Consider the following 23,905-nt stretch of genomic DNA (forward strand, 5'->3'; position numbering starts at 1 on the left):
TGCGGTATTTCCTCGCGCTACCATTGCAATGACATGAAGAACATCATTATCGATTTCAGTTCGGGTCCATTTGGACACGGCCGAGAACCCGCTTCGACGTAAGCACGAAGGATCAGCGTTAAAAATTCACGGTTCCAGTTTTCGCTGGTCAAATCCGGTCCACGAGCACCGGAACGTCACTCGATGCCGCTTCAACTGGCAGCGAAGGAACACGCTATACAAAGGGGAAGTCGCATTCATCTAGGCACTGACGAATTTAACCTTGTGCACTCGTGAACGGACCAGTCAACATGCCGGGCACGCCTGGCAATGAGATAGGTACCCCCGTTGCTCCTACTGTCGAGCCTGACGAAGAGTTCACGTACGACGATGCGACCTGGGTGCTGACAGCGGCCATAGTTATATTCACTATGCAAACCGGTAAGCTGCACGACCCCCTCCTTTTTCGCCCATCGACATCAGTCTGAGGGCATTTGTGACACTTACTTGACACCGACACGAGGGAATCGGTTCGCATATGTTACACCACCCATTACACTTAGCAGGTGGTAGCCTTCATATTGAAACCACTCGGCGCTATCTATGCCTACTCATGTTTCAGAAAGAAAAGTCGTCTACAATCGACCACTCAATTGGACCTCGCTTCATTCTGATACCGCGCGGCAGTGTCCGTGCCAAACGGAAAACATTTCGCAGCCTTTCGGGAGAGGGAAACGGTGTGATGTTGAGCAGAGATAACTAAGATTTATGTACTATGTATTAACGTAGCCTCATTGTTATATAGTTACCCTTTCCGCCGCTTTCACGTACAACGTGCGCATGCGTGGCGTAGTATGGCACAGCTTGCACCCGGCTGGGGTGGTAACGGTAACAGAAGAGCGGCAGTACTATGCTGATACGCTCTGGCGATGTTGATCAGATTTCTGGTAAGTCAGTTCTGCAGGAATCCTCAAGGTGGAGGAGCTCGTTGCTAGGCAAAGATTGCACCAAGATAGAGAATACCGATTGCGAAGGACGCGAGCTGAAATGAAGCTCGGTTTATCCTGTCTTTGGGGCAGTGGGAAACGGGAGCATATACGCCGATTCCAGGTGACGTGTCATCCGTGTATCAGAGTTTTGATTATCCCTCCCGCTTGAAACTAGCTCAAAAGCCCCCGTTACACCACGCATATAAATCCGTTAGAATCGATCACGAGAACAGTTCAAGCACACAATTATTATTACCACTTTAACAACTAATGCAGCCTATGCAGACTGGTGATTACGCAGGTAAAGATCATCATGATGAACACGGACTTCGCGATCAGAGGAAACAAACACAAACACCGACAGTTTGCCGCCTTTAAGCGGTTGCCGAGTCAGGCAGTGAGTGACGTTCCTTCCAATCATTTTGGGGGCCACTGTTGTCGTGGAAGGCAGGCGCGTAATAAAGCCCCTATATATGGGAGCTTTAGCGCATAAGCAGGCGGTAAGTTTTGTATTTCGCGCCCTACGAATAAAGCGTGGAAAAAATAACTATGCAGGACATAGCGGTGCTGAAAAGTACTGAGCGGGATGCTTTAGGACGCAATAACAGCTTTCTGATCGGAATTCACGCCTTTAGTTAAAAAATTAAACCTTGTTTCATTACTGTTCCTAAGTCAGCCAGGTAAATAGTAAACAAAAATTATCCTTGGGGTTGAAGAGAACTCATGACTAAACCATGTTGGTAGATAACCGTAGATGGTATCAGGTTTTTTTAACATCTTGATTAAAGTTAGTTGGGGCACCCTGTATAGGCGTCGAATCGGAGGGTGCTGCCTTTGTACAACCGGCCACAACGTTGAATCAGATAGAAGTGATTTGGTGATCGAAAAGCCTTGCACAGTTGTAACCTGCAGTGTATGATCCAGGTGAACCCTGTTTGTTGCTGTAAGCCTGTCCTGCAGCTGTAGCTGAATGAAACACGGATTTCTTGAAGCGCCATGATTGTCACCTGCCTGAGAACGTCATTCATGGTCTGCGATTCCTCTGCTTGCGAATGCAAATGCAACGACGCATCTCACGCCAGCAATATCGTAGCTTGCAAGTGCATAATGCCCTCGTTAGTAGTCGTAGCTACATTTACTGCAGAAAGACGGCACAATGTTTCCCAGAGGTCAGAACTATTTTGACTGCCTGAGAATATTTTTCAACTTCCAGCTATGTTCACATATGATTATCGAACATGTCTGTACCAAATAGACAATGACTTTAAGTATGGCTTAAAGTTTTAAAGCATATATATTTTTTCTGGTGGCAATGATTGAAACGGTACAGACAGCTTTAGCATTATAAAACTATTGTCAGCATATGCTGCACCTGCAAACACTTCACATTTAAACATTGTCAGTAGCGCCCGAGGAAACCGGTGTCTTGCATATCGCACAGGACAAGAAGCGTCACTAGGTACATATAGCAGCTGGAGGCCTGTTCGGGCCTCAATCTTTTTCAGTCGGAGTTTGTAATTCGCGCTGTAAAAAATATTTCACATAAACTTCATAAAAACACATTTCGCTGCATCGGATGCCTCTGACACATTTCATTCCCATCGTTTTGTTGACACCGAGTTTGACAGCCAGAAAACACCGCGGCGCAGGCTTCGGCCTACTCGAGTCCGGCTGCGTGTCGCAGAAGAACGAGGTCAACATCCTCATGAAGAACGCCGCCGACGTCATCCTCGGCGGCCTCACCTACTGGCTGTTCGGCTTCGGCCTGCAGTACGGCACGGGCCACAGCCCCGACAACGAGTTCAGCGCCGTCGGACGGTTCATGGTCGACGCTGAGCCGGACGACATGGGCCTCGTCTTTTCGAGCTTCATCTTCCAGTTGTCCTTCTCGACCACCGCCACGACCATCGTGTCCGGCGCAATGGCCGAGCGGGCAAACTATAACGCCTACTGCGTCTTCTCGCTGCTTAACACCATCGTGTACTGCATCCCGGCCGGCTGGGTCTGGGGAGACCACGGCTTCCTGAAAAAGATGGGCGCCATAGACTTTGCCGGTTCCGGCTGCGTCCACCTGCTCGGCGGTGCGTCGGCCCTGGTGGCTGCGACGCTGCTGGGTCCGCGGCGCGGTCGCTTCGACGATGCCAGCGAGAAGGTCCACATGAGTCGCCCTACTAACGTGCTTCTCGGAACATTCACGCTTTGGTGAGCGAGCGCACTCTGTCCCTAAGCCACAAGTCATTCATCATGTGTGACGCATTTGAGCCCAATTACGTATCTCTATAGGGACACGAACAAACTGGCCTATCGACAAGTAATATTAACTAATGACATAACTTACGCTCTATAAACAAGGTAACGTTATTACAGAAGGGCACCTTTTGAACTTGTATAGTTAACCACCGCTATTTTATAATAAAAATCATAACATCAGCGCGATATTGGGTGCTTTGAATTTTTTTTTTTTGCCTCGTCTGAAGGTAGCAACGATGCTACTAAGCTTTACAGGGACAATATGCACTTCAGAGCAGGGCGAAAACATTTTATAAACATTGTAACACGACACCTGCCGCCAAGGTTACGTATGGCTCGCTTCAGCAAGTTTTACTCTGGCAGATATCCAGTTTGGGCCTTAAGAAAAATGTTTAGACATCCAGGCTCATACGGATGTCAATAGTATTCAAAGCAAAGAACGCCGGCTACATTTAAAACGTGAAAATGGGCGCCTTTAAAAAAAGTTATCATGTTTGGAGAGTACCATGTGGAATTCTTAACTACAGTGCTTGAGCACCGGGCTTCGGAGCGAAAGCGCGAATTCTGAAAGCAGTGTCTGGGTTCAAGTTATTTGATTGTGCGGCTTGCCTTACTGTGAAACCTGCCCCTGAGAAAAAAAAAAGAAAAACTGCTCTTCATTTGCAGCATAGCAGATATGGTCAAAGGTCGCATTCGTTTTATTGCAATATCAATTATATGGACACTTCAACCGGATTTCTGCCGTCGGCGTCGCCGTCGCCGTGAGGTTCCGTATAGATTCCAAGGGCGATAAAATCGTCGCCGCGCGTTGTATACGCGACCGAAAGAGCGCGGGGGACGCGCGCTATCACGGAGGGCGAACTCCCCCGCGCGCTATCACGGAGAGCAAACGCACGGTGGAAAGCAAACGCGACCGTCGTCCGAAATGCTGTGGGGGTATGGGAGGGAGGGAGGGAGACGGGCCGGCGCTGTGCTCCGGCACCAAAGGCGTATCTTGCCACTTAATCTCCCACGCGAAAGCAAGAAACGGGAAGAGGGGGGAGAGGGGGGGGGCAGCTTCTCCTCTGCCAACAACTTCTTTTTTGGCCGGCGGTGCCGGTCGCCCGCACCATCTCTTATCTCCACACGGCTCTGACCTTTGTGGCGTTGTGCATTCGCCGCTCAGTTTCCGTTGAAGCGATAGACCGCGCGAACCTGCGCTTGCTGCCAGCGTTTTGACAGTCGTTGGCTGCGGTCATTCAGTGTGATCTATTCATGTTTGCTTGTGCGCGCTGACACCACGATTGTTAATTCTGTTAGTAAGCCAATGTGTATAAGTTTATGCAGCCGATAAAACTACTATCCCTACTCCGAATAGCTCTCTACTAATTTGCTATAGCCATCGATGCTTCGCCTTTCGGGCGAAACTGCGACATTTTTAAACAACGCACAACTTGATAAATCTTTGGTGCATCTTCATAGCCAGCAAGCCTAGCGACGTTACAAGGCTACTGCTTGAAATTTGAAACAGAAACCCAATCAGCTGTGCAATAAAAAAAAAGAAATAGAGTCACAAAACGTTTCTTGCGTAAGTGCAGTTTGTTGCTGTCCGCCGTTGCAGTTATCTTGCTGTTATGGCGTTCGTTTTTAACTAGCCGGTCCTTGAATTGCACGAAAGAATAAAGCAGGTAAACATACATCAACATCGTGCATCAAAGTCATAAGGGACATATTAAAGATAAAAAAGTATTATCAAGTGGTCTAGCTGAAACGCCACCAATAAACAGGCAATTCTGTAAACGGCGAACAAATATTAGCACTGCTAGCAATTACAGCGATACCGGCGATCAGTGCTGCTGGCAGTGCGCTGCCGCTGTTTCGATTGTGGCGACACACCGCGGCTCGGAACCTAAACGTGCGATGTGCCGCAAAATTAGCTCTACATATTTAGCAAACGCCGCTTCCGAGCTTTTGGTGCGGCACGCTAACCTGGCTTCTTTCTCTTCGGAGACTCTGTACAGCGACATTCCATAGCACCGCGGTTTGCTGAAACACTATATAAACCCAAATTGAGTGAAACATCTAGAGCAAGGAGTGGGTGAAACACACCAGAGGTGCGAAATGAAACTAACGAAAGAAAAATGAAGAGTCGCAAACGAAAGCTCTTCGTATTTCTTCGAGCTATCTTTGGCACTACTTCGCGCTTTGGGTGAAGCGGTTAGTTGAACTTCTAACGGAAATTTTTCGCTGTGGGATTTATTTTTCTTCTACTGGTAGTTTCTTTATTATGAGCACTACAGTTGTAACAACGGCGTAAAACGTGCTCCGTGCAATGCAATACGCGCGATGTTTGTGTGCAGGTGGGGCTGGCTTGTGTTCAACTGCGGCAGCTCGTTCGGCGTGAGACATGACAAATGGAAGTACGCGTCCAGGTACGTGTTTACCTGCCGGCGTAAGTTATGGTCTCATCTCGCTCGCTTTAAAAAAAGCCATATTAGCGTCGCCTAATCTTGCCCAGAGTTACGTGAACACTTCATACACATCCACCAAACGAGGCCCGTATATTGGTTGTTCTAACTAAAACCCTCGGACTTCTAGAAAAATGAATATTTAATACGTATTTATTTATTATTGCTTCTTATTTCAGGGCGGCAGTGACGACGATTAACGCTTCTCTGGGCGGAGGCGTTGTTGGAGTTTTTTATACGTACGTATTCTTCAGAGTTGCTATGTCTGAGCGTGTGTACTCTGATAACAGGTGTTCCTGTACTTACATGCGATGGCAGTGCATCCCTTGCTTTCTTTTTGAATAACGTTGAAATTACAGTGTATGCGTGTATGAATATACAGTGTCTACGTACAGACATGGCTTTCTTGTCGTTGCCAGCATGTCAAACATAGCTGTGATTCCCTTCAAACCAATGCCTGTGTTGTGTTTTTTGATCATGTTTATTGTACTTCTGCAGAAGCAAAGTAATCGCACTTAAATTAGACTACATCATAAAGGCGACTTTGAACATTTCAGTAACAAGACGATAAGCCGAAGTGCTAGAGCCGTCGCATCTACTATATAATAATTTCATTTATGAGCCATGCACCAGAATGATAAAGAGGACACATTCTGCTCAGCCTTGTAGTAGCAGGAGCCACTATGCCACGAATGTTGCTACTTAACGATGCGCGGCGTTAATTTGGCGGGACACAGTAGTGCCTATTTCTGCGAAATACGCAGGCAACTGGGGCGCAGTAAGCTCCCGAGGACTATTTAACAAGCCACTGTACTACAGAGCTGCGAGAAGCTTCAGTACTCGTACGTATATACGGTAGCGATAAGTTTCCCTATCACGAGCACAGTATTTGCAAAAAGATTCGAAGTCACTTGACGCGGAAGAAACAGCAGCTGCGTTTGACATACGCTCTCGAAGGTTTCCTAGTGTCTTCACGGTGCAATTTTCCAGCGCTTTCACTCACTCCGCCTTTTCGCCTACAGCTATACGATTGCAACGTGGGCTTTCATTTCCTTTAAAGGCTGCAGTGTACTAGTGCCCTGGTGGCACAGTTGGATCCCGTGGCTTTGATGTTGGCGCTGAGAGTATCACCTTTGTTAAAATAAAATGAGACTGCCTGAACAGTGCCTGTTGAATGCCCACTTATATCCACATACGTATTTGCAATAGAAATATGTTTTTTTTTTTTTTGCATTCTTGTGACTACAAAGATCTCCTCTACTAATTTCTTGTAGACAGTCAAATATCAGAAAAAAAGTTCCCCATAAACTTGCAAGATAATCTTTTTCAGGGCATACGAGAACGAATAACAATGTATTTTGTACTATGCTGGGCTTTGAAACAGAAATAGACTGTGTAGCTATATTTTTTCGTGATAAGAAAGAAAATCTGTTCGCGCTCACGCCGTCAGGTAGGGATGCTAATGAGAGAAGTTACTAGAAAGCTCTATGGCTATTCTGGTTATCTTGTCTCATTTTGAAACATCTTGGGTCTTTCAGGTACTTTACGACGCGCAAGTTTCTCGTCGACGATATCGTGAACGCCATCTTGACCGCCCTCGTCGCCGTCACTGGTGAGAATGTGTTTCGGCATGATGTATGCGTGGCCTCCGAAATCGCACCTGCCGGCCATGGTGTATGTGTGAACAAACATAGAAAAGACCTCATTCCCAACTATTACGAGGTTCGTTTCTGTAAAATGAATGTTATCGTTTACAAGATGTTATATTTTTGTTACGCTGGCTCGCAGTAGTCTTCAACGTATATACTCACTCGTGGTTTAGGCATTTCGCACCATTCGGTAAATAGTTATGTAGCGGATTTTTTTGTCTTACACAAAATTCACACACACACACACACACACACACACACACACACACACACACACACACACACCACACACACACACACACACACACACACACACACACCACACAACACACACACACCACACACACACACACACCACACACACACCACACACACACACACACACACACACACACACACACACACACACACACACACACACCACACACACACGCGCGCCTTCCGGGGGCTGGGAAAGCTACGGAAGCGGAGCTTCTGCAGATGTGTTACTGCGCCAAGTAGTCGGGCAGCGTTAGACAGCGCTTTTGGTTTCTCAGGGACACATACCAATTCAGCGTAGCTTCCCATGCCATGGGTTCTTCTTCTTCTTCTTTCTGGGGTTTTACGTGCCAAAACCAGTTCTGATTATGAGGCACGCCGTAGTGGAGGGCTCCGGATTAATTTTGACCACCTGGGGTTCTTTAACGTGCACTACAACGCAAGCACACGGGCGTTTTTGGAATATGCCATGGGTTCGCATATTCCCAGACGAAGGAGACAAGGACTGAAGAATAAGACAAATTTAAGACTCAGTGGTTTACATTGCCTTATTTTCTTTTTTTTTGCAAATAAGGTGATAATCTTCTCTCTTTACCCATTTAAACTAACGCAGATGATAATGTGGGACTCTTTTCAGGGGCGCCACTTGTGCGCCACCTTTTCCTCCGTAGCGTTTCTTTCAATGTCCCCAAAAGTTGTCGGCGATTATAGACGTCTATACGTCCGGCTGTAGTCCCGTGAAATCCCGCGAAAGTGAAAGTATCTCCGGAGAGAGAGACACACACACAAAGAGAGAGAGAGAGAGATGCGATGGAAACGGCAGGGAGCTTAACTGGAAGAGAAGCTTGTTACCTCCTTTTTCTCCCACTTTCCCCTCCCCGTTGGCGCTGAGCCGTGCTCCCTCAAGGGCTGCAGAAGATAGCGCCAACCATTCCTTTCCCAAATGAACCACTTAGTAGAAGCTTGTGGTTCGCTACCCTGCAATGGGGGGATGGTAAGGAGGGAAATGAAGATGAAAGTCATCGAAAGAGAATACGGCTGCAGATCGAAGTGCTACCGTGTTCACCCACAGCAAAACGCCACGAGTTTCGCAACATGCGAAACAGTTACAGAGACGCGTATACCCATTCCCTCACGCTAGGTTAGACAGGGCGCAAGCAGTACACTACAGGCAATTACAAACTGATTCTTACATAAACCCCAGACTCATGCACGCCATGTATCCAGAAATGTACACTACAAACAGATGCACATCCTGTGGCGAGGTTGCCACACCTAATCACATGTTATGGGAATGTCAGGACATAACAAACAATTCGGCCAGTGCCGACACCTCCGTCTCTTCCACCGCCAGCCTCCGCTCGCGTTGGAAGACCGCACTGCTCAGCTCGAACCTGACAGTACAGCTCTGGGCCGTCCAGCGAGCCGAGGAAGCCGCTTGGAGACAAGGTCTCGGAACCGCGTCCGCGGCGGGTGCCCAGACCCACTAAAAATACGCCGGACTCAAATCTTATCGATTTGATAATAAAGTTTACGTTCTTCTTCTTCGCAACATGCGCTTGCAGCTGAATCGAAACAAGTAGAGACTATTTATTTACAGTGACAAAGAGGTCGGCTTGGAGCTTGCTTGCTCTGGGCTTATGCCCTGCAATCAAGAAAGGTGGTGGAGAAGGAAAGAGGGGATGCAGGTATGATGATGAAGACAAGAATGTGTGTATACAGTGGCTGCAGGTCACTGTGGCCTATCTAATGCTGCGTGTTCAGTGCAGTAGTCTAGAACTCCTCTTATAATCACCGCTACACAGCTTACACGAGACCAAGGGCCTAAAACGCAGTCTTGCTATAGTGGTCGGCTATCAACGTGTGCGATCCAGCTTCTGCCATTCTCATACGTATAGAAGGAACAGACGCAATAGAATGTTCAAAATTCGCATCAATGCCCTTTCGACGAATGACGTGTGTATATAGTGCGTGGTGAACGCGACACCAAGGAGAATATGGTTCACCATACTGTGCATAATACGCAGCCGGCTCGGGCTTCTACTCGGCCTACGAGAGCATCGTGGTGGGTGTGACGGGCGCGCTGTTCGCCTGCTGGGTGCCGGCCGCCCTGGAACGACTGCACATCGACGACCCCGTAGGGGCAGTAGCCGTGCACGGCGTGGGCGGCATCTGGGGCCTGCTTGCAGTCGGCCTGTTCGCAGACGCCGACTCGCTGCTACGCTTGACGTCGGGCCGCAGCGGACTCTTCAAGGGCGGCGGCGCCTACCTACTCGGCGTGCAGGCCCTCGCGGCGCTCTGCATCTCCGCTTGGAGCCTATTCACCTCTTACGTATTACTAAAGGTGCTGCCACTGCACACACAACCTGTTTGCACAACTTCGCAGGAGCGCGAAGGTCTCCTACATCGAGGAGGGCGCAGGAAAATCTCGGAGGAAATGGAACCCGTCTCTCGTCGCCTCAGCGCACCAGTACTTCTATCTATCTATCTATCTATCTATCTATCTATCTATCTATCTATCTATCTATCTATCTATCTATCTATCTATCTATCTATCTATCTATCTATCTATCTATCTATCTATCTATCTATCTATCTATCTATCTATCTATCTATCTATCTATCTATCTATCTATCTATCTATCTATCTATCTATCTATCTATCTATCTATCTATCTATCTATCTATCTATCTATCTATCTATCTATCTATCTATCTATCTATCTATCTATCTATCTATCTATCTATCTATCTATCTATCTATCTATCTATCTATCTATCTATCTATCTATCTATCTATCTATCTATCTATCTATCTATCTATCTATCTATCTATCTATCTATCTATCTATCTATCTATCTATCTATCTATCTTCAAGGTAACATTTCCAAGTTCATATTTTTATACGTTAAGGCTGTCTCGTCACTATCCAGGGGCGCTATAACGTAAAATGATTCCAAACTTTTGATTCCAAACCCCTGACGTCAAATTTACGTAACCACCGACGCAAGCATCGTGCGGTGACCCTCAGCGTTGTCTGAACAACCCAATCAAACACTCTCCTCGTTTATAGGAAGTCACCTTTGTTCGCTTTCAAAAATAACATTGTCTACACTCAGCGGTTTTTCTTACCTAATTGGCTGACAAGAGGCGAGGAACACGCTCTAGTGGAGAAGGTTTCAATGGGGCCAAGCCAGCACAGCGAAAATAGATAACCGCATGAAGAGGGTGGTGCCGGCATTTTCGATTGGTCCGCTTCGCCTTACTTGCTTGCGGTGGCTGGTCGAAAATCGTGGCGGTGTACAACGTAATGATAAGAATGCCGCTAAAACGGATCCTCAGCAAGGAAGAGTTGACAGAGCTATGTCGTATGCATGCCGAAAGGGCTCGATAACATTTTACTGCCATGCAAAAAGGTTTATCATGCGCAAATAAATACATGCGCACCGGCAGGTGCGAGTAGCGAGGGCCTGAGCGATCGGCGGGCAGCCATCGTCTATTCCTTTCGGAACGGGGCAGTCATTGGCTATTCAGAAAAGTTTTCAGTTTTGTTCGGCGTTTAATGCATTTTTTTCGCGTACACGTCACTTTTACGTGGTGAGTTTTCGAGGTGTTGTGAGGTCGCGTGACAGACAGGCGAAGGGGGCGTAGCCAGAAAACATTGGACCAATAGCAGAGGGCTAATGGTGAAAAGGCGTCGAATCAGGAATGTTTTTTTTTTTTGTGCGGTTTAATCATACATAATCAACCTGTACACGTCATATCAGATGGTGAGCTATCGTGATTTTCGTGACGTCGCGTGACAGACAGGCGAAGTTGGGAGTGGCCCGAAAATGTTTTGACCAATCGTGGAGGCTGATTGCAGAAATAGAAATCAAAACAGTTTGGAATCATGTTACATTATAGCGCCCCAGGTTGCTGCAATGAGGTTTAGAGAGGACTTCCTAGCATAATAGTTTTGTCAACAGCAGTTTGCTCGAATCAGCTGATGTCATTGAGCTCATAAGTGTTGGTGGGAAGGTCTCATCAGGCGAAATACGAGAGTCGACTTTATTTTCTTATTTCTCTGCACGACAAGTTGTTGTGCACGTCATAATTACTGTCACTAATAAAAGAACCTAAAGCACACAAAAGCATAGGGTGACAATGTGCAAGTTTGTCGCGAGAATGCAATGAGGCAGAGCATAACAACGGGCAGGACGAAAGTGCGCAGTAACATCCAGGTGAACAGGGCTGATACAGTCAGCAATGGCTCTACAAACTTTCGAAGCAGCAAGAAAGCTAAAACTTTTTTCTAGGGGCCACAGTTAGCTGTCCACTATGTGAGCAGTGCGAAAACGAAGCTGGAGAAGGGATAAACGAAAAGGAACTATACAATTTGGAACAAAAATAATTCACAGGTGCAGGGAAATGAAAGTACATTCACGAAGAGAGTACGTCCCTTAATTGCAGCGAAAAGTGACATCCATAATTCCTGCAGTCGTGGTAATCTCATCAATGTTTGACATTGCTGAGGTTATCAAGATGAAAAAAAAAGACAAGGTAATATCACTGATAGAACAAAACGCAGTGGATACGATAACTTGTACAAGGAAGATGTGGTTTCTTATTTGGTCATTTAAAATTCATATCGACAGCTAGTACCACTAAATGAAACAGCTATGACTGCAGATGCAATAAGTGCTGATAATAAACGCGACGACGGCTTAGAAATTATATTGCCACACTTTGTCGTCCAAGATAACCGCCCGTAAAGCTGAGTCGCTAAACACGTCTTCTGTACAGCAGCGTACTTGCAAGTTACTACTAAGGTGAAACGCTTCCATTCTGCTGGCAAGTTCATTTCTGGCTGAAATGTGACATGTAATTGAAGTAGGCACACATCAATACCCTCATAGTCTTGGTCAGTCTTTGTCATGGACAGCATCGGTGTAAATCGGTAAATATATTTGAGGGTCAGGTCGGAGCAAAAGACTGCTCATTAAATCGTGACTTTTGAATCGAAGAGTCGCAAGGCTGCCTTGGCCTCACTGTTTCGTCTGCCCTCGTGTACTACAGCAACATCAACGAACGAGGTCCTGCGTGTCAGAAGCAAGTTTGTCATTTATGCGGCCCGCGATGGAACGTTTCTTGCCTTTCCGTAGCGCTCACCATTCACTCAGAGCGCTAATACAGCAAAGATCAACCGCTCGTACATTTCGTTCAGGGAGTGTTAGAACGCTGTTGGCTTACTACTTCTGTGCTCTGCTACTTACGGTGCTTGCGCTTCTTGATTATTATCATGACCATAGCCTGCCTATTTAAAGTTTACTGGAGCGCGCAGCACCTATCCCACGGATACTGCTGTCTTGCTAGTGCCGAATCACCCTGAGTCTGCAAATTTCCTAATCTCATCACTCCATCAAATCTTCCGCATTTCCCCCCTTTGCACACATTCTATAGTTCAATAAAGCACAGGTTATCTTATCTACTGATTGTGTGACCTCATCTGCTGGCGTTTCATACGTAAACCATACTGCCATCTTTTCCATGTTTTAACGTCATGCATATTATTATTATTTTTTTTTGCTATCGGTCGAAGCGTGGCCTTTAGCTTGTTAAGGTTTCATTGCTCCGAGAGAACGTCCGCGCTGAAGGTCTTACTCGCGCTACTAAGATTCCTGAGGTCTACGGGCCTTCACGATAGACTTTAAGAACGCCGCCCCCTACTGGTCTATAGTGTACGCGGTTTGTTTGTGCTCGTCTCTCTTTCTCTCTCTCCCCCTTCCCTTCTCTTTCTCTATTTATCTCCCTACTGCTTCCCCCGGAACTACCTCTGGTTAACCTCCCTGCCTTTCTATGCACCCCTTTTCTCTCGACAACGCAGTTAGACTTTCCTCTGCAGTGTTCATGCCCTAATATCTGTGTATGTATGAGGTGTTGTACTACGCTCCCATTATTACTTTATTTCCCCTCTATTTCTCTCTTCATTTAGTGAAAGGCGTTGTGTCTATTTCAGGAGACAAATGCTACAGCCTGCTCCTCTTTCTTTTCGTTTTGTGCTTATATGTTTCCGTGGTTATTACTAATAATTGTTATCCCCGGCGTTATGGCCCCATAGGTAATACTGTCCGAATACGGTGAAGGACTGCCATGCGCTTTTACTAGTTATCTTCAAATACTGTGAATAAACCTATAGTGCCCAACGTATTATAGGTATATGCTTTGATGCCTTTGAGATATGCGTTGAGTTTGATACCTGAGAATTCTGATTCAAGCGCGAGAAACATGGCGCATAGCCAAAAGTAGTGTTATTGATATGCTGTAGCGCAGTTATCGGTTCATCAAATTCATAACTAACCGGTTATTTATAAATTACAATACAAATTAGGTTTTAACTCAAACAATATTTTATTATTGTCGTTTTCTTGCACAAATATACCCTCCGCGACCATAAATAAAAGTAAACAAGTTGTTCTGAATTTCCTTGATGTGTAACTGTGTTCGGGCATTACAGCGGAAACAGAGAGAAACAATAAAACAGCAGGGAGATTAACCGGTAAAGTCAGTTTTTTTCTTGTCTTTTTTTTCTTTTTTGCCCTACACGGAGAATAAAGGAAAAAAGGAACTTCAAGAGACAGGAAGGGAGAAATATGATTACCGAAAAGAAAATCGGCGCACAAAATTGAGGCGACAAACATCGATAAATCACAGCCTATTGCTCACAGGCCCGCAGACAGCAGGAAGCGAACTAGTGCTCCGGCTGCTTTTAGCGCGCACGATAGCGTTTAGCGTACAGCGTTAAATGTATTTTCTGAGCGTATGTTACGTGTAAATAGTAGTGCACTTCGATATTTAAACTATACTGTTGTGCGTTCGTTTCTCACCAGGGCATCAGCTACGTCATGGCCATCCGCATGACCGAGCTGGAAGAGGCGCTGGGCGCAGACCTGATTGAGCACAACATCAGCTACCCCGAATACAATTACAATGCGGTACTGGCCCACTTCCATGGTCGGGGCGTCGACGTGAGCGGCGTGCCTCGGATCACGCATCGCGGAGACTGGGACCGGCGCATTTTCGACGAGTACCTGCTCGGCAACAAGAGCCACGGTATTCCGAGGCCGGACGGGAGACTGGCGGCCTACGTCACGAACTACGTCAGGGAAATGCCGCGAAAGTTCGGCGCTCGCACGTGTGCCATTATCTGAGACGATTCTCGACTTACAGGCTGTCAGGAACACTGCATTCAAATAAACTCGATAACTATCGTCACGGCATCACAAATTATACTCTCGTAACTGTACACAACACGCGCCTGTGCCGTGTACCTATCTGCCTTTCATCGGGGCTTACCAATCGGAAGGTATATTACGCGTCCACGAAAGTAATTTGCTAGTCATTTGTCCATCCCGTCTTGCTTGCTAGTCCTTATTCTCTCGACGATAATCTGCGGCTAACCTCAGTGCATTCAGTTGCAGTTGCTGCAGCTAAGCGGTAGCTGAAATTAAACGATTATCTCGTTATTGATGTTTGTCAACATTGCCACAAAACTCAAAAGTGTATACGCTTGCTCATTCAACTCGATAAACGTCATCGTTGGCGATTTTCGAACCCTCCCGGACATTTTTGACCGTGACTACTGGCTGCCGCTAATGCCTCGCTGAATTGTTCAGCCCGATGCTTTAACCATGGCCTCTAAGATTTCCGCATGCCAGCCGGCACGCGTAAATCTTGGAGGCAATGCTCTAGCCATAGGGCCACATTCAGACGTATGCTTCTGCCGTGCCAACGCCCATTCGCTCTTTGAGATAATCGTCGCGTATGTGACATTGCATAGCACGGGTGCGCTCGTCAGTTTCCTTAACCTCGAAAGACGCAGGAATAAAACTGGGCAAATGTATATAGCCTTTTATTAAGCAGTTCCACGAAAGCTTCGCGTCACAATGATTCCAAGCTGTGCGTTGGATCCGCGTATTTACTTCAAAAACATAATACTGTACATTTTATCGAAGCAGTGGACAGGTACGTTGACGTATACGCGTACGCCAAAAGGTAGAGAATATGGTTCAGGGTGCAATATTGATTGTCCACATCCTCAGATGATATATTTTCTTTTTATTTCTGCGGCACGTTCCTTTTTTTGTGAAAGTTTACCGAGGAAAAGAAGTGAGCAGATACAATTGTACGCTTGTCCATGATTAGTTTCATAATTACAACATTCCAAGCAGCTGAGAAAACTTTTTTTTTTTTTTTTTACTGTCCGCGGCGGTATAGCTCCGTGATTATGGCGGTCCGAGGCTTAGTACGAGGTCAGGTGTTCCACTGTGGGCCGCATTACGATAGGAGCCTAATGCCAAAATGCTCTATATATGTGCAACTTATAGAAACTGAGGTGGTCGACATTAATCCTGAGCTCCTCACTACGGCGTCCCTTATAGCCCGTGTGCCACTTCGGGACGCTAAACCCGACAATCTGGTCTAATTTTATTTACCTTGCAACCAATAATGAGAGATTTGCCTTTTTTATACGTAATATTTAGGAGATGCTGGCGCATTTAGGAGGTACCGGCTATTCCTTTTCACATAGAACAAATATATACTAAATATAAAATAACAAGCCGGCACTGAACAAAAGAAAGGCAACAAGAACGAATAAGTCAGGTGACGTAAATGCACTAAAACAGTTCACAACACAAATCACATAAAGCAAATTGGAACATAATGTCACCTCACACACCCAGGTGACACAAAACATATAGCTACGTAAAGCCAGCTTTCAGGGATACGCTAAATACAGAAAACACGAAGTCGGGTCTCGAAAATTCACATGAATTCGGGCACAGAAAGCAATACAAACTGCAATCAATAATTACCAACGATATTACACCCTTATAAAAATCTGTGGAGAGCCACCAGCGCTCGACTTTGTAATATATTCGAGTATCTACAGGCCAATCAGAAAGGGCCCCAAGCCCAAGGGTTGGAAGCCGCTCTCGGACGTTGATATCAAGCTATAGTTACACGTGATGGAAGCCTCATTCTCAGAGTCGACTCTATCCGTGTACTCAGCATAGTTACTGAATCCAATAGGTGCAACAACCTCACGTTGGCTAGAATCACCACGAAAATGGAAAATGTAATCAGGCTTATCAACAGAGTCTCTAACAGAAGGGGAGGTTTGAAGGAAGACAATCTGCTCAGGCTTTCCCACGATTTCCTTATGAAGTCACATCATTTATGTAGCAGCTATGCACAAATGGCACACTTCTGAGAAAAAGAAGTTGAAAATCCTCGTTCGGAAAAGCATCAAAAGGGTACTCGGCATCCCCATGACCAGCAGTATACAGAACGCCTCTATCAACTGGTAGTACACAATTCATTGGAGGAGATCATCGAGGCGCAGGAATCGGCCCAACTGGCTCGGTTGTCCTGCTCTTCGGCGGGGAGAAGAATTCTGGCCATCCTGGGCCTTAACCCAGTACTTGCTGAAGAGAGAAGGCATCGAATAACTGATGAGCAAATAGAAAGCATTTACGTTGCGCCAATCCCTCGTAATGTGCACCCGCTGCACAATGGGGGAAAGCGTAGGGCCAGGGTGATCCTGAAGAAGATCAAGGACAAACCCCAATCGGTCTGCTTTGTGGATGCGGCTCAATATGGCCGCTCGTGTCACTTTGCCATAGTGGCAATAGATCACAGAGGCCATGCTGTTTCGGCAGCCTCGGTGGCTGGGACCAATTCTTCTAAAGCGGAGCAGGTTGCTGTTGCTTTGTCTCTTTTGGACGACAACACAACGCAAATCTACGCAGATTCTATATCGGCAGTCAGGGCGTTCGCCTCGGGCTACATCGCGAAAGAGGCCCATAGTATTCTCAGGAACAGGGCAATCACTCCACATACGATCAGTTGGTTTCCAGCACACTTGGGCCTAAACCTGGACTCGCTCATCAAGCTCAATGACATTGCCCACTCTCAGGCGCGCGTATACTAACTGTCCGCGTGGGAGGAGGAGCCTTGTCACAGTACCATGTCCAAGAGTTCCGGGACACTCTATTCACCTTTAATGAATTCACTAAACATTTCTATCTGGAGAGAAGAGTATTTCCTCCACCACATAAAACGTTCCCAAAACCTCAGGCTATAACCCTTAGGATGCTTCAGACTAGCTCCTACCCTAGTCTGGCCTTCATGCACTGTTTATTCCCGGATGTTTTTAGCTCACAGTGTCTTAGCTGCGGGGGGACATACAATTTAGATCACACGCTCCGGCGGTGTCCATCGTTACGAGAGGATAACGACATCACTGAGTAGAAGTGGAACTCGGCCATCAAGAGCTCGGAATACAATCGTCAGCTTTGGGCTGTCCAGAGAGCCTGCGATGCGGCTGTTAGGTTGGGCCTAACCGTCCCCACGTGGGAGCGGCCCGCGGTGTCGCCCTAAGGGGCGGCGCTTCTCAGGATGCTTTGAATAAAGTTCTTCCTATCCATATCTGTGGGCCATGGGCCTAGGATCTTTTGAAATCTTAGGGGCCTGCGGTCTATTGCCATTAGAGTGCGTATCTAATGGTGTCTTTCAGTATCATGTCGTGGGCATTCCAGAAATATATCATGTATATATTCAACCGCGTGGCCACAAATGCAATGCATACTATCAGCGCGACAAATTTTATGCAGAAAATGTTTTGGGAAGGCGGCACCAAGCATCAAGCAATAAACTACTTTTTCAAAACATCTGCTGATATTTTATGTGCGTGGGACATGAAATTGAAGGCAGATGTCAATGGTAAATAATGCTGACGATCTTGAATTTTCATCAAATCGCGTTTATGTGCAACCACGGGCTGAAGTCTCTTAAAATATGGCGCAGCTCGCCTTGCAATAGAAGACGCCCTGATGTTAGATTGTCCCTATGCGCTTTTCGTGCCACCTCATCAGCTTCAACATTCCCTGGGATGTTGGAGCGGCCAGGTATCCACTGGAACATTATAATGCGAAGTTCTTTAGCTGCTTTTGTGAACTCTTTTAGAATTTCATAAACTAAATTTGAGTTTCGAGCTGGTACCATCAAGAGATGATAATGGTGCCTAATAACCGCACCAAACAAGACGTTCTTTCTTTTTCTTGCTTTTACTGCATTTATGTATCGTATAGCGCATATAATATGGCAAAGAGTTCTGCTGTAGTTGATGACGTCACGTGATAAAGCCTACAGGTCTGTTTAAAGTTCCATTATGGAATGACTAATGTGAAAGTAGAAGATTTAGCTTGACAAGAGTCCTCTGTATACGCTTGGATGTGGCCTGGGTATGTTAAATATATCTGGTATAATGCCAACTGTTGCCCTGCAAACATGAACATGGCTCTCTTTCGAATTATTCCTTCAACATAAATCTCTGTTTTCGGGTCTGTGAGTTGCCATGAAGGATACGAGACACATGCACTAAAAATTCGTGTTCTAGCAATAGATATTTGTGTGTCCGAATCGCAATACTAATACGAGCCCTGTCTCTGTAATTAAATGATATAGCTAGAGGATGTTTCTCCTGTTGCGAAAAAAAAATATCCACAGGTTCCGACTTGCCTCGTAACACGAAATCAAGGGTGACGTGCTTCTGCGATTACTAAATAAGTGAAAGTTGCCCGAGGAACGCCCAGACATTGAAGGCTTCCAGGTATTAACCGTTGAAGCCATTCCTCAGATGAGCGGGAGAGCCAGTGCATAACTGGCGAGGAATATGCATTTTTTGTTTGTTTTATAAGTGCATTATGTAGTACATTTATCGTTGCTGAAACTTACTCTCTCCGTGTGAATGCTAGGAGACGATCTGCATGAAGGCAAATATTGTCGCCGCGTTGCAAGGAATATGGCTCGATGAAGACCGTCTCCAAGTATTTAAGAAAGCGCAACAGTGCCTAATCAGAGGTAGTCACACAATTTTAACTGAGAGTCGGGCTCAAATGTTTCATATATGTTGAGTGACTAACAAAGCAATCATAGCTGAAAATACGGATCCCTAGGCTACTAATGAGCATGATGTGCCTGGGACCTAACTAGGCATCAATAAGGCATGTCTAGAGCCGTAATATTTCTTGTAATAATAGGCAGTTCTATTTTGCATAGGATCTACGACTGGAGAGAATGACTCTGAAAGAGGCTCGTGAACGAGTCGAAGTGAATCGTTTGCCGGTTTGGTGTTCGAGTGATACCTTGAATATCAGTGCGCAACATACAGAGTGACTAGTGAGAACAATAGGAGAAAAGCAAATGCTCGATTTTCTTGCAGCAACCATATGAAGCCAAAAGACAATGAATCCAAGAAAAACAGCAGGAATTAAGTTTAAAAGAATATTGAAATGTAGGGGGTAGAGTAAAGCAAAAAGAAACGAAAGTGACGTGCTCTATTTATTGAGATATACGGCGCGGTAACTCCCCCCCCCCCCCCCCCCTTCCCGCGCACTTTTTAGGGTGTCTGTGTACTTGTAGTAGACGTAACCCTGGGAGTGTTAACCAGCGCCCCTCAAGGTCATGGCGGCAGATGTGTAGCGTCCTTTAAACAGAATGCGTCGCGTATAGTACGAAAACTCTCGTATGTTACCGTCAACATCAAGCCTGCCAAAGTCGAAATCCTTGCTTTGCATGAGCGATAAGAACAAGGGAAACGGAGGGGCTCGATTTTTCGCTGGTAACAACGGTGTGAAGACAACAGGCAACAATAAAGCCAGCAAACTTATAGGGGGAATTGATTGTGTTTTAAGTGAAATACAAAATTAGTAAGGGAACTGCAAATAAAAGTGGAAGAAAAGACAAGCTGCCGCCAATGGGAGTGGCGTGACCATGGTATATAGCGTATAGTTTCCAAAACCACTGGCGACTTGTTTCGAAACACTATTGTGATCGAATTCAACAAACCACCAACACTGGGCCTTTCTTTTTTCCTTCCTTACATTTTTCTTATTTTAGATTTTTTTTTGTTCTTTCAGCATTTCTCACTGTGAAATCGCGAGCCGTAAGTTACTCGTCGTGTGCAGCAGAGGGAGTTCCGTGCTGTCTCGTCTCACGGTCTACGCGCATGGTCGGGCCGACCGACAATGCCACGCGAACCAGGTTGCACGCGTGTCGAGAAGCCGTCCCCACAGCATACGCGACGCAAACGCGACAATTAGGTGAACAAGCCGACTCTAACGTGTCGCATCGACAGGCACGGTCGCGACAGCTGGCGCCATCGGTGTCGGGGCAATTTCTATCATTTCGCCGCTTTCTCGACCAATACGGGCGCGCACGCTCCAACGCTTTTCGCGCACGGGGCCGTGCGCCCGCGTTGTCGAACGGCAGCTATATATCTGAATGGTGCGTCCAACACTCCGTCCACGTCAAACAGAAATGCAAAAACCAGGAAAGAAAGCCCTTGAGTTTAGGCTGCTCTTGTTTCATTCCATTTTATTTTATTTTTTTCGTTTCCGTTATTTTCTTTGGAGCTCAGTCATCGATGCATTTTATTCTTGTTCTTTTGAGGAGGGCTGGCAGAAAGTGAGGTGGTTACTTAGCACGATCTTTCTACGAATTTCTTGGTTTTGCTTCTTTGTGGCCATGCGTGTGAAAAATGGTGAAGTGACTTTGTGGCAGTGGTGCACTCTTGCTTGTAAATGCAAGAGGGCAAGACGCCTGTGCCAGACGCCCAGTGTAGCTAGCGCGCACGTTCACGGTCCCTTGAACACGGCTTCTTTCGACGCTTTATAGTTCTAACTTACAATGGTCATATTAACGCTGTCTATTTTTTTTCTTGGATTACTGCCACGCTTGCTTACAACACACACGCTTGCTTCTTTTGGGCGATACATTTTTTTTATTTCGCTCGAAATCCAGCCCAGAGTGACGTGTAGTACCCACGTGACTCTGGAGGCTTTTCCTGCTAGTATATATACCCCGACCAGAGGCTGTCGTCAGTATCGTTCTCTCTGTCTAAGAGAAGCAACATCTCCAGGCGGAACTAGCAGAAAGGAAAACATGGTGAGCCATATAACCCGCTCTACAGGGCTTAAGTTAAAGCCATAGATTACGCTAAATAGACGCTTACAGCGCCAAGAAAACAATTTGTCACCACGTACCTTTTAGCTTACATATGTCGTTTTTATTTTAACGATGCAGCGCTTTATTCTAGCTTTTTGCAGTTCAACGTATTATACTACTTTAAAGCGCCAGTTTTGACAATAGCCAGTATTGTGTGGGCATAGAAGACATTCCTTTACGTGCCAGATAGGTGAAGAGGGTTTTGTCTTTGCGCCCTATGCACTTAATTTGACGTGTGAGAAAAGGACGTACTAAATTTGCTACCACAGGTCATCTCTGAAATGGAAAATCACATTACGTTTTTCTGCAGGAACTAGACGTAGTACTATAGCATCGAGGGGACACAAAGCTACTTGTTTGTGGAAGCTTTATCGCGGTTGCCTTGAAGCTATTACTTTATCGTTCGTATTTCTGCGAGTAAACGTGTCCTGCCTTGGAAAATTTCCATTCAATTGCCTCAGGTAACTTAATTGTATTTACAGAGAAAGGGCTTATAAGTGCCATCCCAGCCTGGTGCATATTTGCTTGGAGAATCTTGTCAGGCATATTGGGGTATTTCTTCAAAGTCCGCTTGCATTCGTTTACCGAACAGTGAAAGCACCATGCGTGTACTGTGCAGCATATATTTAAAAAATTAAAATTTTCGCATGCCTGAAGAATGACTGGTCAAGGGCCAGCTCAAAATGTCCGCTTTCATCAACTTACCAAGACGAAGCTAAGATAAGATATATTTATTATGAGAAAAAAGCTGAGAGGTCGGCCTGAATCAATGTTCTGGCCTGCTACTCGGCGTTGCAGGAAAACTTACCAAGACGGCTACGTGAGCGCCAGCGAGTACGAAAACGCTAATAGGGCTACGATGACGACATTTTATGGTGATGGTAATGTTGGGGTATAGTGGTGATGACGGCGACGACGATAATGATAGCAGTAATTGTGATTGACTTCGCCTTTGAAACCGAGTTGCACGTGGCATGTGCAACCACACTCCATCACTCCATCACGCTATTCAGCTTTCTTATGCGGCTTTAATGTCTCTCTCTCTCTCTCTTTTCTATATATATATATGCTTTCATTTCCGCTCTTTGCTGTCTATATAAATCTCAATATATACCTAAACGCGCATGATTTCAACAGGCGCCTTTCAAACGTCACTCACCTAAAAGAACGGCTTTTTGGTCCCCGTGTAGGAGAAGGGAGGGAGGGAGTTTAAATGTACTGGAAAGGGTAGCCTATCGACATGCTTGGCCTAGCTGCTACTCCAGGTGAGATGGTAAGGGATCAAAAGAAATGGAGTGAGATAAGAACAAAGCATGCACATATGCGCACTAACACACACACACTAACTCGGATAGAATTGTCTATGTGCCATCGGCATTTGATCACCACGCACTTTCTTGGCAGCGTTTCATCGTTTACATCGCTGTCCTCGCACTCACGGCTGCTGTCGCCCTTGCTGGCTACCACGGTCACGGAGGCTACGGAGGTTACGGCGGACACGGCGGTGGCTACGGTCACGGAGGATACGGCCACGGCGGGTATGGAGGCCACGGTGGATACGGAGGCCATGGAGGGTACGGAGGCCACGGACACGGAGGATACGGCGGCTACGGCAGGCGGTGACTGATGCCCAGACCATGATTCTCACACCGGGCCTCTCGAGTGCAATGTTACAATAAACTATGGCCTGCGTATCAGGTGACAAGAATGCGGGACTCTGAGCAGTGAATTATTCAAATGCCACAGAGTTGAATGTGCTCATTACATGTGTCTGTTACTTGCCGGAACGCTTCCAGTTATGCTTTCATTCACTCGACATTACATCGTAAGCTGCCTGTGGAATGGACTTCGAAGAAGTAGGTTGATAATGCCCCCCCCCCCCCTCCCCCCGCTTTCCGTTTTTCAAGGCCTAAGGGATCCTCTATGGGCCCATGATTACTGAAAGTGACGTTTCAATCTTTCATAAGGAAGGTTCTTCCACAAGCTCTAGCCAGAGATTACCAAGTAACCTGTAAGAACATCATGTAAACAAACAAGACGAAAACAAAAGAAAACGCGCTTCAATGATGGTGTATGACTAAACGCAACATCCAACAGTGTATGCCGCAACCGGCAACGTTCCCAGCCGTGAAATCTTTCACAGTGAAAAAACAGCAGCACTTATTTCTCTTCAGACGTGATAGGAGCCTCATTAGTAGTTATACTCCACTAGGAGTCGACCTCTGTGAATCTGCCTATAAAAACAAAATAATTAGGAGAAACGTCCAATACCTACCAACAGCA

The 23,905-nt window shown here is 46.1% G+C and overlaps 1 protein-coding gene across 1 annotated transcript; it reads left to right on the forward strand.

Annotated features, from left to right (window-relative positions):
• The first annotated feature begins 290 nt into the window (after nucleotides 1–290).
• LOC119456891 (putative ammonium transporter 2) lies at nucleotides 291–23,245 on the forward strand. The gene is made up of 9 exons (XM_037718706.2): nucleotides 291–420; nucleotides 2,618–3,170; nucleotides 5,558–5,629; nucleotides 5,845–5,904; nucleotides 7,204–7,277; nucleotides 9,600–9,916; nucleotides 14,443–14,665; nucleotides 17,365–17,531; nucleotides 23,027–23,245. Exons 1-9 carry the CDS (start codon nucleotides 291–293, stop codon nucleotides 23,243–23,245), a joined length of 1,815 nt encoding a protein of 604 aa, XP_037574634.2.
• The last annotated feature ends 660 nt before the right edge of the window (nucleotides 23,246–23,905 follow it).

The sequence above is a fragment of the Dermacentor silvarum genome, chromosome 6, assembly GCF_013339745.2.
Source record: "Dermacentor silvarum isolate Dsil-2018 chromosome 6, BIME_Dsil_1.4, whole genome shotgun sequence".
NCBI lineage: Eukaryota > Metazoa > Arthropoda > Arachnida > Ixodida > Ixodidae > Dermacentor > Dermacentor silvarum.